This window comes from Melospiza georgiana, chromosome 1 (genome assembly GCF_028018845.1).
Source record: "Melospiza georgiana isolate bMelGeo1 chromosome 1, bMelGeo1.pri, whole genome shotgun sequence".
Taxonomy (NCBI): Eukaryota; Metazoa; Chordata; class Aves; order Passeriformes; family Passerellidae; genus Melospiza; species Melospiza georgiana.
The window spans coordinates 89,348,937-89,360,124 of record NC_080430.1 but is presented as its reverse complement, the minus strand read 5'-3'; the positions used below and the strand labels follow the sequence as shown (position 1 = coordinate 89,360,124).

The following is an 11,188-nucleotide window of genomic DNA, read 5'->3' as shown; positions in this document are numbered from 1 at the left end:
TGAATGTCTTTTATATAAACTGAGACTTATTGAAACTTTAATTTCTAGTCCAAAGGCTCCAAAAAGCATGAGCCTCCAGGGGAAAGATGTACTGTGAATGACAAAAACAGCCAAGAAAGAAGGCACAGTGAGCCTCAAGGATAAGATGGGGATAAGTCTGGTCTCCAGTTCTGGGAAGACACCCACAAGCTGAATGCTAGCACCACAGAATTGCCCGAGCTAGAGCAATTAACCATCCAAAGAATTTGACTGCTAGGTTCCCCTGAGGCAGGAGGCAATGGTGCAAGAAGTGGTGGAAATGTTCACATCTCTAATTCAGCAAAAGCAAGAGGACTTCTGCTGCCAGAGGACTTCCAACCTGTGGTACTCAAATTGCTTGTTTGTGTCTCCTCTGAGAGAGGCATTACAAGCACGTGCAAGCTGAGAAATGTGGCATTCAGAGAGTTCAGGCATTTGAGGGTTAAGGCTGCTCACGCAATTGCAGTTTGGGCTCTTTCTGCTAATGCTTTTTTTTTTGATGACAACATCAATTACTTAATCAGATAAGGATTTTTCCTGCAGTACTGCTGGCAGTGCTGTTAGTTGCAGTGAAGACCTTTTTGTCTGGTGAAAACTGAAGGTATTCATTAGAGCTCCACCTGTCTCAGTGTGATGTGGCTTCCCTGAGCAACCCATTTTTGAGACAGGGATGACCTTCAGACAACCACAAGAGCTTCTACTAAGCAACAAAAAATTCAGGAATATTTTAGTTTTAATTTTTAAGGATTTACTAGGAGGAAAGTCAGTCTCTTAGCCATATCTTCACTTCAGAAAATCAGTGCAGCTCCGCTGTAATCACAGAGAGATATCTCAGCTGCCAGATTTAAAATGATAGGTGTCATGTAGGCACAAACAATACATGACAAATATCCCAAGTGTTTATGATAACTGTGAAGCATTGCCCATATCACAGTGTGCTAAAGCCTGTTCCCAGGGAGGAGAAACCAGCATGCAGCTGACAGCTGCTCCCTTGCTGAGCAAATGCTTCTTCACAGGCACCACAACCCTCGGCTAGCTATTTCAAAAAGGGAGATGGGGGGCCTTCATCAAAGTTAATTATTGCCAGAAAGAAGAAGCTTCAGCCTTACTTTCCTGTTAGCCCGATTCATAAGGGCTTTTCTATTGCCATTTGTTTGCTTGTTTTCCACTAGCCTGCTAAAGATTGCCAAGCTCAGTGGGGCAGGGAGAAGGGACTCAATATTTTGCAGTTGAGCTTGCTGTTGCATTCCTATAGCTTTTTCCATATGCTACTGTGGAACATGTTGAATTTGCATGCAACTGGTATTATTTTTGCAACTTCTTTTCTTCCTCTGTGTGGCTATTCCTCTATTTGCAGTGAGAAATACCATGCTACTCCACCAGACTAAACCACGGAGATGTGGATTAACATCCTCCACTTGACGCAGCTGAACACACTCCAGTGTGACAAGTCACTGCTCAGCCCACAGGAATGAACTTATCCCTAATGCCCAGGTTTTGGGCAGCCTCAGTGCCCCATCAAAAAGTAACTCAGTGCAGTCACTGATACTACAAATAGAAAATATTTAAATGGAGGGTTATTTTAATTTCCAGAATATTACAGACTGCTGTGCGTTCTTCTTTCTCTCTCTCTCTCTCCCCTGATGTTTTCCCAAATTTTATTCCAGAATCTCAGAGGAGGAAGTGTGACCATGCATAATAATACAAAAATAAAATTATAGCTATAACCAAAAGACAGCAATCCAAACCCAAGTAAGGCAAGGGATGAAAGGCCATGGTTCCTCCATCAATTCGTGGATACCTAGTTGCAAGTCCAGCTTCAGATACCAGAGCCCAAGACAATTTTGGGGCAACCTGGGAATTCCTTCAGTCCTGCCAGGTTTGGAATATGTTGGTATTTCTGCAGTTACATTGCATAAAATACTAAGCAAGAACATGCAATCAGATAGCGAACGCTCGCTGCCGTGGGGTTTTACCTGAAAAGAATGTTAAGTCGCGCTGTGTCTCCAGTCCCATCCCAGAAGTCATTAGAAATAATAATCATAATAATAAAATAAATAAATTATATTAAAAAAAAAATGAAAACATCTAAGTTTGCCCGGCAATTACTGAGCAGGATTTATCACATCCTCCTGAAGCACATGCCAAGAGGCTTTAGTGAATCGAGGCCACGGGGGCAGCCAGGGATGGCTGGGTACTGCCCCTCGACGGCTGTGCCCGGCCTGTGCGAGACGTGTCCGCGGCCGGCGGGGTTTCTGCTGGGTGGGGCGCGCCGTGGGATGCGGGAAATCAGTGATCCAGGGAAGGCCACAACCGCGCAACCTGTCAGCGCCGGTCTCTGCGGGAGGGCTCCGTGCTGCCCGGGCTGTGCGTGTGACCGCCCGCGCATCCCGCTCCCGGTGCATCCCGCTCCCGGCGCATCCCTCTCCTGGCGTATCCCGCTCTCAGTGCATCCCTCTCCCGCGCACGGCGCTCCCCCGCTCATCCCCGGCACACGCCGCCCCGACACCTTTTCCCCCCAGCACCCTCCCGGGCCGTCTCTTCGCCCACCGCCGCGGTCCCTCGGTGCCGGGGCTGGATCCGCCCGGCCGCCGCCCCCGCTCCCCCGCGGAGCCGCGCTCGGGCGCCGCCGCCTCCCCGCCCCGCCGCCGCCGCCGCCATGGCGGAGCGGAGCCGCGGCGCTCGGCGGCGGCTGCTGCCGCTGCTGCTGCTGCTCCTGGCCGGCTCCGCCGCCAGCCCGGCGGAGGAGGGCGGCGGGCGGCGAGAGGCGGGCGGCGGGGAGCACGGCGAGGAGGCGGCGCGGCACCACGACTCCTCGTACGGCACCTTCGCCAGCGAGTTCTACGACCTGCGCTACCTCTCCGAGGAGGGTGCGGCGGCGGCCGGGCCGGGCGGCGGGGCCGGGCGGGGCGCGGCGGGCGAGGGGCCCGGGCCGGGAGGGAGCGCCGGGCCGAGCCGGGCCGGGCCGGGGCGGGCGGGAGCGGGCGCGGCGGGCGGGAGGCGGTGGCAGCGCTGTTCAGCACGAAGGCCAGCGCCCGCCGCCATCTTCCGCCGGCCCGGCCGCCTCAGCCGGCGCTGCCGCTCGGGGCCGGGGCCGCAGGGGGGTCCGGTTGCCTGCCCCGCTCTCCGCAGAGCCGCCGCCTCCCTCCGCGGGCATCCCCGGGCACGGCATCCCCGACACGGCATCCCTGGGCTCGGGCGTGCCCCCGGGCGGCAGCTCGGGCCGGGGGCCGTCGCCTCCCCGCAGAGCGGGGCCAGCCGGCGGCCCCTCTCCTTCCCCTCTTGCAAAGCTTTCCGGGCTGGTGGCGTAAAAAGGAGTCCTGGGGTGTGAGGGCTTCGAAAGGACGTGCGATGCCCTAAAGTGTCAAGAAGCAGCGTGGTCGTGCGTTTTTGGTGTGGGGTTTTTTTTTTTAATTTACAAATGGTGGAATGTTAAAACACCGTTTTTGCGGCTAGGCTGCATGGAAAACCATTTGTTCAATGGTTTTGAAAATAAGTAAGGAGTGAGAAAATTGCATGTCCTGTGACCCGTGTTTCAGTAATGCACCGCTACACGCTGCTGCGAAATTCTGCAAACTTATTAATGCAGGGTAATATACCTGCCCTTGATACAGTTAGTGTAACTGTGATTTGCAGCTTACAGCATACTTTCTCCATTACCATTGTCAGAAATCTGGGGAAGTAAATCAGGGCTCCTGAATGCCCTAAGTTGTGTAGGTCAAAATTTGTGTGCTGGTGCTGGAACTAACTGCAGTGTTCATTTCCCACTCAATGAAGCACTTTTCCTATTCAATGAAGTGTTTTCAGAGGACTTTCTAGTTCCACAGCTAGCACTTTGGTTTTTAAATGGATAAGTAAAGGAACATCTTATTAAAATATCTGTGCTTATGCAACAGACACCAGCTCCCACAAGCCAAGGCTGAATAGGTCTGTTAATAAACTTTCTCACTTTTTCTTTGGTACTATAATCCAGCAGAAGGGATCACTTGGAATCATAACTCTCACTGTCTGGCTCTTCTGGCTCTGCCATCACAAGTAATTGAAGGCCATAACTTCAGGCAATTCCCTGCCCTGATACTCTCTTACCTTTTACTGCAATGTGTGTTTTATTTTACTTCATAAAGGAGGATGTATTACAAGGTCTTTTCAGTATCAATTCCTACAGCTCTGCATCTGGTGCCCTGCCTGCATTTATACCTAATGCTGTAATTTATGGCTAAGTTCCCTTATGGATTTCAGTTCCCTTATGGATTTCCTGAGGGAACTATGAGTGCACAAGGAGAGAGTGCACTGCAATAGTCCACGATCCTGTTGCCTTATATTTAACTTTTGCTCTCCAGCATTCTTCTCTCTCCTTGATGAATGTAGGAAACCTTAGAAAAGTTTTGTTTTCAGTTATTTATGTTACTTTGTTACTCGGATCCAGGACCATCTGAGCAGTGGGTTTTGTACATGACAAAGTAGTCACTCATCTGAACAGTTCCGTTATCAGCAAAGTAAATGCTACTGGAAGACCTGCTCTTTAGTATTGTTGATTTTTAGTCCTTGTATTTTATGTATTTTTATAACGGTTTATTCTGATTATACAGGTTACCCTTTCCCTACTGCTCCTCCTGTGGACCCATTCGCAAAAATCAGAGTGGATGACTGTGGAAAAACCAAGGGATGCTTCAGGTCAGTCTGAGATAAGAGTCTAGATACCTTTATGTTTACAGATGCTGACGGATGATATTGGAGACTGGTTGGTGTTTCATAGTAATTTTAATAAATGTTTGTTGTTTAAGACCATAAAGCTATGGTCATATATTATTTGAGGGCATTAGCTTATTTAAGAATACATGTCATAGTTATGGACCTACAGTTCTTTCTTGTATTTTCACGAAGCACTTCAAAAAACAGAGCAAAGAAGGTCAACAGTAATATTTTGTGTTATTGTTTGCTGTACTGTTTGAATACTATACACTAAAAGAGTAATACTCGCAAAAAATTAATGCTACTTTATGTCCAGCAGAATATATGCTTTACTGCCATTATGCCAAAACATATTCTTTTGGGTTTTTTTGCAAAGCCTTAATTAAGTTCCATAGCAGGAAATTTCAAGGAAAAAGTTATGTATATTTCCAATTCCATTTAGGTATGGTAAGCCTGGATGCAATGCAGAGACTTGTGACTACTTTCTAAGTTACCGCAGAATTGGAGCTGATGTTGAATTTGAGTTGAGTGCTGACACAGATGGTTGGGTGGCAGTGGGATTTTCCTCAGACAAGAAAATGGTAAGATATGTACAGCTTTTCATGTTGGCAATAAACACACACTTTCACATGCTGGGATAGAAATGGTTTATGTACATTTATATATTTGATCGGTGAGAAACAGAGCACGTAAGGTAAAACTGGCTCGCTGAAAACAAAGCACCATTCAGTAGCCTCCCTGGGAGCACTGCCTCACAGAAAACTGCTTCATCCTTCCTAATATCTCCTTTCCCTTCTTCTCTGAGAACGGCAACAGTATTTCAGTTCAGCTCTGAATGTTTGAATGTCACTAGCTTTTTGCCTTTTCATTAGAAAAGCCCTCAGGGATAAGCCAATTCACATGGAAATGTCCTGTTGCGCTTTATGCCAGTGTAATTTGGGCAAAATACACATCATAAACTGAACAGCAAATAATTTTATTCTTGAGAAAATCAGCTGACTTTCAGCAATATAAATTTTTATTTCGCTTTTGTTTAACTTGGGAAATTTTTTTGTTTCTTTCATACCTATGTGTTGTTCCGGAGAAGCCATAAATGTGTGAGAAAATGACTCCTGCTAATTTAAACATTTATACTCAAGAAGGCAGTCTTATTAAAATTTCTTCTCTCTCCTCTGGATTGTTATTGGGTTCTGTTTTATGCTCATTCCTGTGTTTACTTTTTAATTTAAAAGCTTCACTTTTCATTGAATTTCAATGAGCAAAACGGAAGCATGTAATGTGTGGACTTTAAAAAATGTGGGCAATAGATGACTTATGCAAAGATGTTTTGTCTGTGATCCTTACTAAAATGTTTAGGATTAAAAAATTGTTTATAATATCGATGTTCATGAACAGAAACTCTCCTGAGTATATAGAACAATACTGGACCTATGTCCTAAATCACAAGTCAAAGAAAGGACTGTTTCTTGTGGTGTTGAAAGTAGCAGTCTTAAAAAATACAGGAACTAGGTGTCCTGGGATAGGACCCACAAAAAATGAATTGGAAGACTTGCACTGACTTAACAGAAGTTTTACGAAGTCCCATCCTCCCAGATTGCACTCTTCAATTCACTCTTGTTTACACCTTTTGGGCCTGAAGCTGCAACAATGTTCTTGGCTGGAAAAGGATTGTTTTGTCTAACTAAGCTGTGAAGAGAATTTGCTAACACTTTATATGAAGTTCAAAGTTATATACTAATGCAGTACAGAATCTGAAAAATATGCAAGCTAAAACTTAAGGCATCATTTGACCCAAAATGGGAAATAGAAAGAAAATGCGAGGACAGGTGCTTAGCAGTCATTACTACATATATTTTAATATGACACTGTAAATAAACACAAGACAATAGAAGGTTTTTGTGTCGTAAAGAACAGTTCATGTCACAAGAAACAGTTTGTGGTTTTGGTGTAAAGAACAGCTTTACAGCCAAATTTTGAGAAGAGTTTAGAAGCTTGTCAATGCTGGTACTCAACAGGGTTTTCAAAGCAGCTCAGCACCTCTAAGTATCTGTCCCCACACTCACAGCTGGTGTTTCCAGTTTGTACCTCTGAAGTACCTGCAGTGGACCCCAGGGTCCCACTGCCCTCCTCTCATCAGCCACTTGGAAAGCAGGCACAGCAAGCAGCAGGTTAAGTCTGAACTTCTGGTAAAAAGAATAAAAGAATTGTAAAGTAAAAGGTTTTGCTTCCAAATTTGCTCTACATATCATATAATGCCCATAAGTCAGCCGGGCTTAACCAGATAGCCTCTCTCTTCCTGTCTCACTCTCCTGCTGACTTCATATTTTTCATAACTTCCAGGATGTTTTGGTATCCTGGGATGCACAGGCTTTGATGATAAAATGGCTCTGGGTCAAAACAGCTTAGCTCTGAGAAATGGGCTGTGCTTTGGAGGCCCTGATCAAAATGGTGTGGCCTGGATAGTTTTAGAAATTAAGGGAAAAAAACCCCTATTTTGTGTCCTCAATAGATTTTTTTAAAGTTCTATGACCTATTTCTTTGTCTCAAGTAACATTATGCTTTTCCACTTTCAGGCTTTTGTGTCTCGGCAGGATTTTGAAATGTCATTCTGTTAACTGAGATTCAAAATGCCTTTTTCTTTCCTTTTTAGTTTTCTTCCTTCAGTGTAAAAACACCTTTATTTTTGCCTCTTTGTGCTTAAGAATGAGGGATTTGTGCTTAGATGTATAAAAGTTAAACTTGGGAAATAAGTTATGGAGAGCAGTGATGGTCTCAAGACAGAGGCTGGAAAGGTCTGCAGCAGCACCAAGGTGCAGAAACTGTTCAAGCATGTGTTTCACCTAGTTGTCCCCTCTTTCCACCCACTTCTTGCACATCTTTTACAAATGCACCATTCAATATTCCCATAGTGCTGAAATACACTTTTCCTCTCTTTTTCCTGTAATAAAGAACTAAGGGATGATCACAGTAGCAAGCATCATGTCTTTCATCCGTATGACAGTATCATAAGGATATGGGAGGAGTAGGGCCTGTGTTTAATACAGCACTGATAGCTGTGGCACTCATCCAGCTTGGATAGTGCTCTGATGGCCCTTGGTGCTAAGGCTTCTATGAGATAGTGCTCCTGAAGTTCCTGCTCATCCCTGTGTTCTACCACTCTGTCAGCCACCTTGAGTAACTACTCCAGCAACTCCTTTAGTATTTCCATGAATTTCCTTTACAAATAAGTGGCTCCTTCTTCCTTCTGTCTCTTGGTTCTTTGGTGGCTGCTTATGCTAAGTGAAGAAGCACATATTGATTGTTTTTTTTTCTTTGTATCCTGTGGTATATTGTATTCTGTTATTACAACATTTCTTATAAGAAATAAGAGTTATGAGAAATGATGTTCCCTAAGTGAACATGAGAAGAGATAAGAAAACACTTACTGTAATCAATGCTATTATTTTCTCATATGAAGTAGGTTTTTTTTTCTTGTCTCACTAAAATATATTGGTTTTCTGTCCATGATTTGATGCAGTGGATTTTGTACACATCAGGGATTCAAGACTGCAACACTTTATGAAGCAGTATGCCAGAACTTCACAAATGACAAAAGAAAACAGCCTTCCACAGATCAATTAATTATGTGATGTCAGAGTGATATCATATTCTACAAATATATGTTAAGTAAAATAACTCTTAGAAAGATCCAAAAGAGAATTCACAGGGAGTAACAGTATGTAGTTATTGCCACCCACTTAACATGCTTTTCAATCTTACTGAAGACACCTGATTAGGGATACAAGTATTTATGTATATATAACTTAGAAAGAAGGAAAGAGCACCCCAGGTCTTGATTAGCTTTGAAAAATTAAAATTATATACATAAATGAGGAAGTGTTTAATGACCCTTTTGTTTTCCATCTTTGAATTTTTTTTAACCTTGTAGGGAGGAGATGATGTCATGGCTTGTGTTCATGATGACAACGGAAGAGTCCGAATACAGCACTTCTACAATGTTGGTCAGTGGGCTAAAGAAATCCAGAGAAATCCTGCTAGGGATGAGGAGGGGGTTTTTGAAAACAACCGTGTAACGTGTCGATTCAAGCGTCCTGTCTACGTTCCCCGAGAAGAAACCATTGTGGATTTGCACTTGAGTTGGTATTACCTGTTTGCTTGGGGCCCAGCAATCCAGGGTAAGTTGATCTCACCAACTTGAAGTGGAGTTGAAGTGCCAAAATTGATAAATGTCTTTCAATTATGTGATTCTTACTAGACACACCCTCTCCCCACCCTTCTATTTTTAAAGAACTAAAATTCTGGCAGCATGAGGCTTAAAAAAGAAAGACAGGACATGTCTTGTTTTCCTGGATATATATCTACTATCCCCACTTCTTAAAGCTGAATTTAGAAGAACTTCATAACTAGAAGTTCTTAATTTGTTTGAAGGATGTTTGTTGTTTACTTGAATTACATTTGTACTCCCTGACAGTGTAATATTGCATGCTTCCATAGGTTTGAAAATTACCTCCCTGCCTGTTTCCTCAGCAGAGTTATAGAAAAAAAATTGCATCTGACGTTATTTCTTTCTGCCCTTACCTGCTAAAGGTTCCATAACCCGTCATGATATCGACTCTCCACCCGTGTCAGAGCGCGTTGTCAGCATTTACAAGTACGAAGATATTTTCATGCCTTCAGCTGCCTATCAGACCTTCTCCTCTCCATTCTGCTTGCTCCTCATTGTTGCACTGACCTTCTATTTATTGATGGGAACCCCATGACCAATGGCAAATAGCAAGAATTTGGCAGTGGAAGTTTCTCAGGATGGACGGCTATATGGATGGACAATGCATTTTTCTTTTGGAATTTATATCACATCACCATCCTCATCTAGCTGCTTTTGAACATAGTTAGCTTCTCAGAAGAGTGAAATAACCATCTCCCTTGAGTGGCAGAGTGGTGACAAATCATTTAAGAAAATCAGTGAACACATAGGAGAATATTTTCAGTGTTGTGATTACTTGCTTAAGAACAATGAGACTTTTGTAAAATCAATGTGTGTATGTGTGTGTTTGTGTGTTTGGGAGGGGTGCTTGTATGTGTGTTCAGGTGAATTTAGTGATGGACATCTTATCAAACAACAAAATTGCCTTCCAAATTGCTACAAAAAAGCAAATTTGGGAAAACACTGCAATGCTGTTTGGTACTTCTAGAGCAGAGAGCACAACTCCAAGTGCAGTTTTCAATCTTAAGACCTAGAAACCAATACAGCAGTATAAAAACTGCACTTCAGTAGTGGATAGTTCTCCCAGTCTATTTTTTCTTTTTTTTTTTAATATTTATCAAAGTGTACTTGCTGTAGTACTTTCCAAAACTAAACTTGCATATTCAAGCATTAGCATGATTTTTTTTTTCAACAGAAATAGGTGATGAATGTCTTTATTGTGTTTCAATAGCCTTTTTGAAAGAAATGTCTACTTCTTTTAAGAGTGAGATACAAAGTAATTTAAACAAGGGGACAGGAGAATACAGCAATATAAATTCTCCATATACTGGAAAACCAGGTGTAAAACATGCAGACTATAAAAGTTCCCAACAAGCCATAGGATGTCGTCCTAATAGATTAAATAATTTTTTCTCTTTTTATGAAAAAAAAAGCAATTTTGCTGACATGTAAATATATTTTAAGTAATTGTGCAGTAGTATGAAGTAATCTCTTTTTCTGTGTTGTATGCCACTAAATCCTGTTCATGTTAAGGGTGACTTAAGGCAGCTGGTGTAATCTTACAAAGAAATATAAATGAGATTACTTGTAAGAAAAGACAGGGATTTATAAGAACAGCAGTATCTTTTGTTCATCAGACCACTGCTAAAATAGAGGTATTGTGGAAAAAGATGAGCTAAAACGGAAATACATTAGCTGTTTTCATCACCAATAAATAGTACAAGAGGAATGCTAAAATTTACAGAGATGAAAAGTGTCAAAATGCATTTATGAGCCACAGACTATAATAAAAACTTGGAGTGAAGAATTTCTGTTCTTTACATAATAGGAAGTGTATGACACGTTTACATATAGCAGTCAAATGTGCTTAGGTAAGGTTACTCATTCACTTTCCAACTTACACTCAAATTCTACTTACGTAGAATTGAAGTCTAACTAGTGCCAAAGTTTTATCTAATGAGATACACTTGAGGACTCTCTAACATAGAATCTGGTCAAGTATATGTAATGCAACTCTTTTCTATTCTCATTGCTGCATGGAGTATAAAATGATTAATTAGCTTGGTTGGGTTTGCATCATTATTCACAGATTGATGTCTGTAGACCTAAGTTTTTTTAGGCTTAAGGTGTATGAATTAGATTGAAGATGAACTTATCTTCATAACAAACACTTTATCCCTATTTCAAAAGATTGATTAATATTTTATATTTTCATTGGTGTGTTTAAGGATTTATTCACTTAAAATTACTGCACTAGAATTCAGAAAAGGGAAG

At 42.5% G+C, this 11,188-nt stretch overlaps 1 protein-coding gene across 1 annotated transcript; it reads left to right on the top strand.

Moving 5' to 3' along the window:
- Positions 1 to 2,677: 2,677 nt before the first annotated feature.
- On the top strand, positions 2,678 to 10,978 carry FRRS1L (ferric chelate reductase 1 like). Its single transcript, XM_058021212.1, has 5 exons — positions 2,678 to 2,888; positions 4,608 to 4,692; positions 5,153 to 5,291; positions 8,639 to 8,885; positions 9,298 to 10,978. The coding sequence occupies exons 1-5, from the start codon at positions 2,678 to 2,680 to the stop codon at positions 9,468 to 9,470; spliced, it is 855 nt and encodes a 284-aa protein (XP_057877195.1). The 3' UTR covers positions 9,471 to 10,978.
- The last annotated feature ends 210 nt before the right edge of the window (positions 10,979 to 11,188 follow it).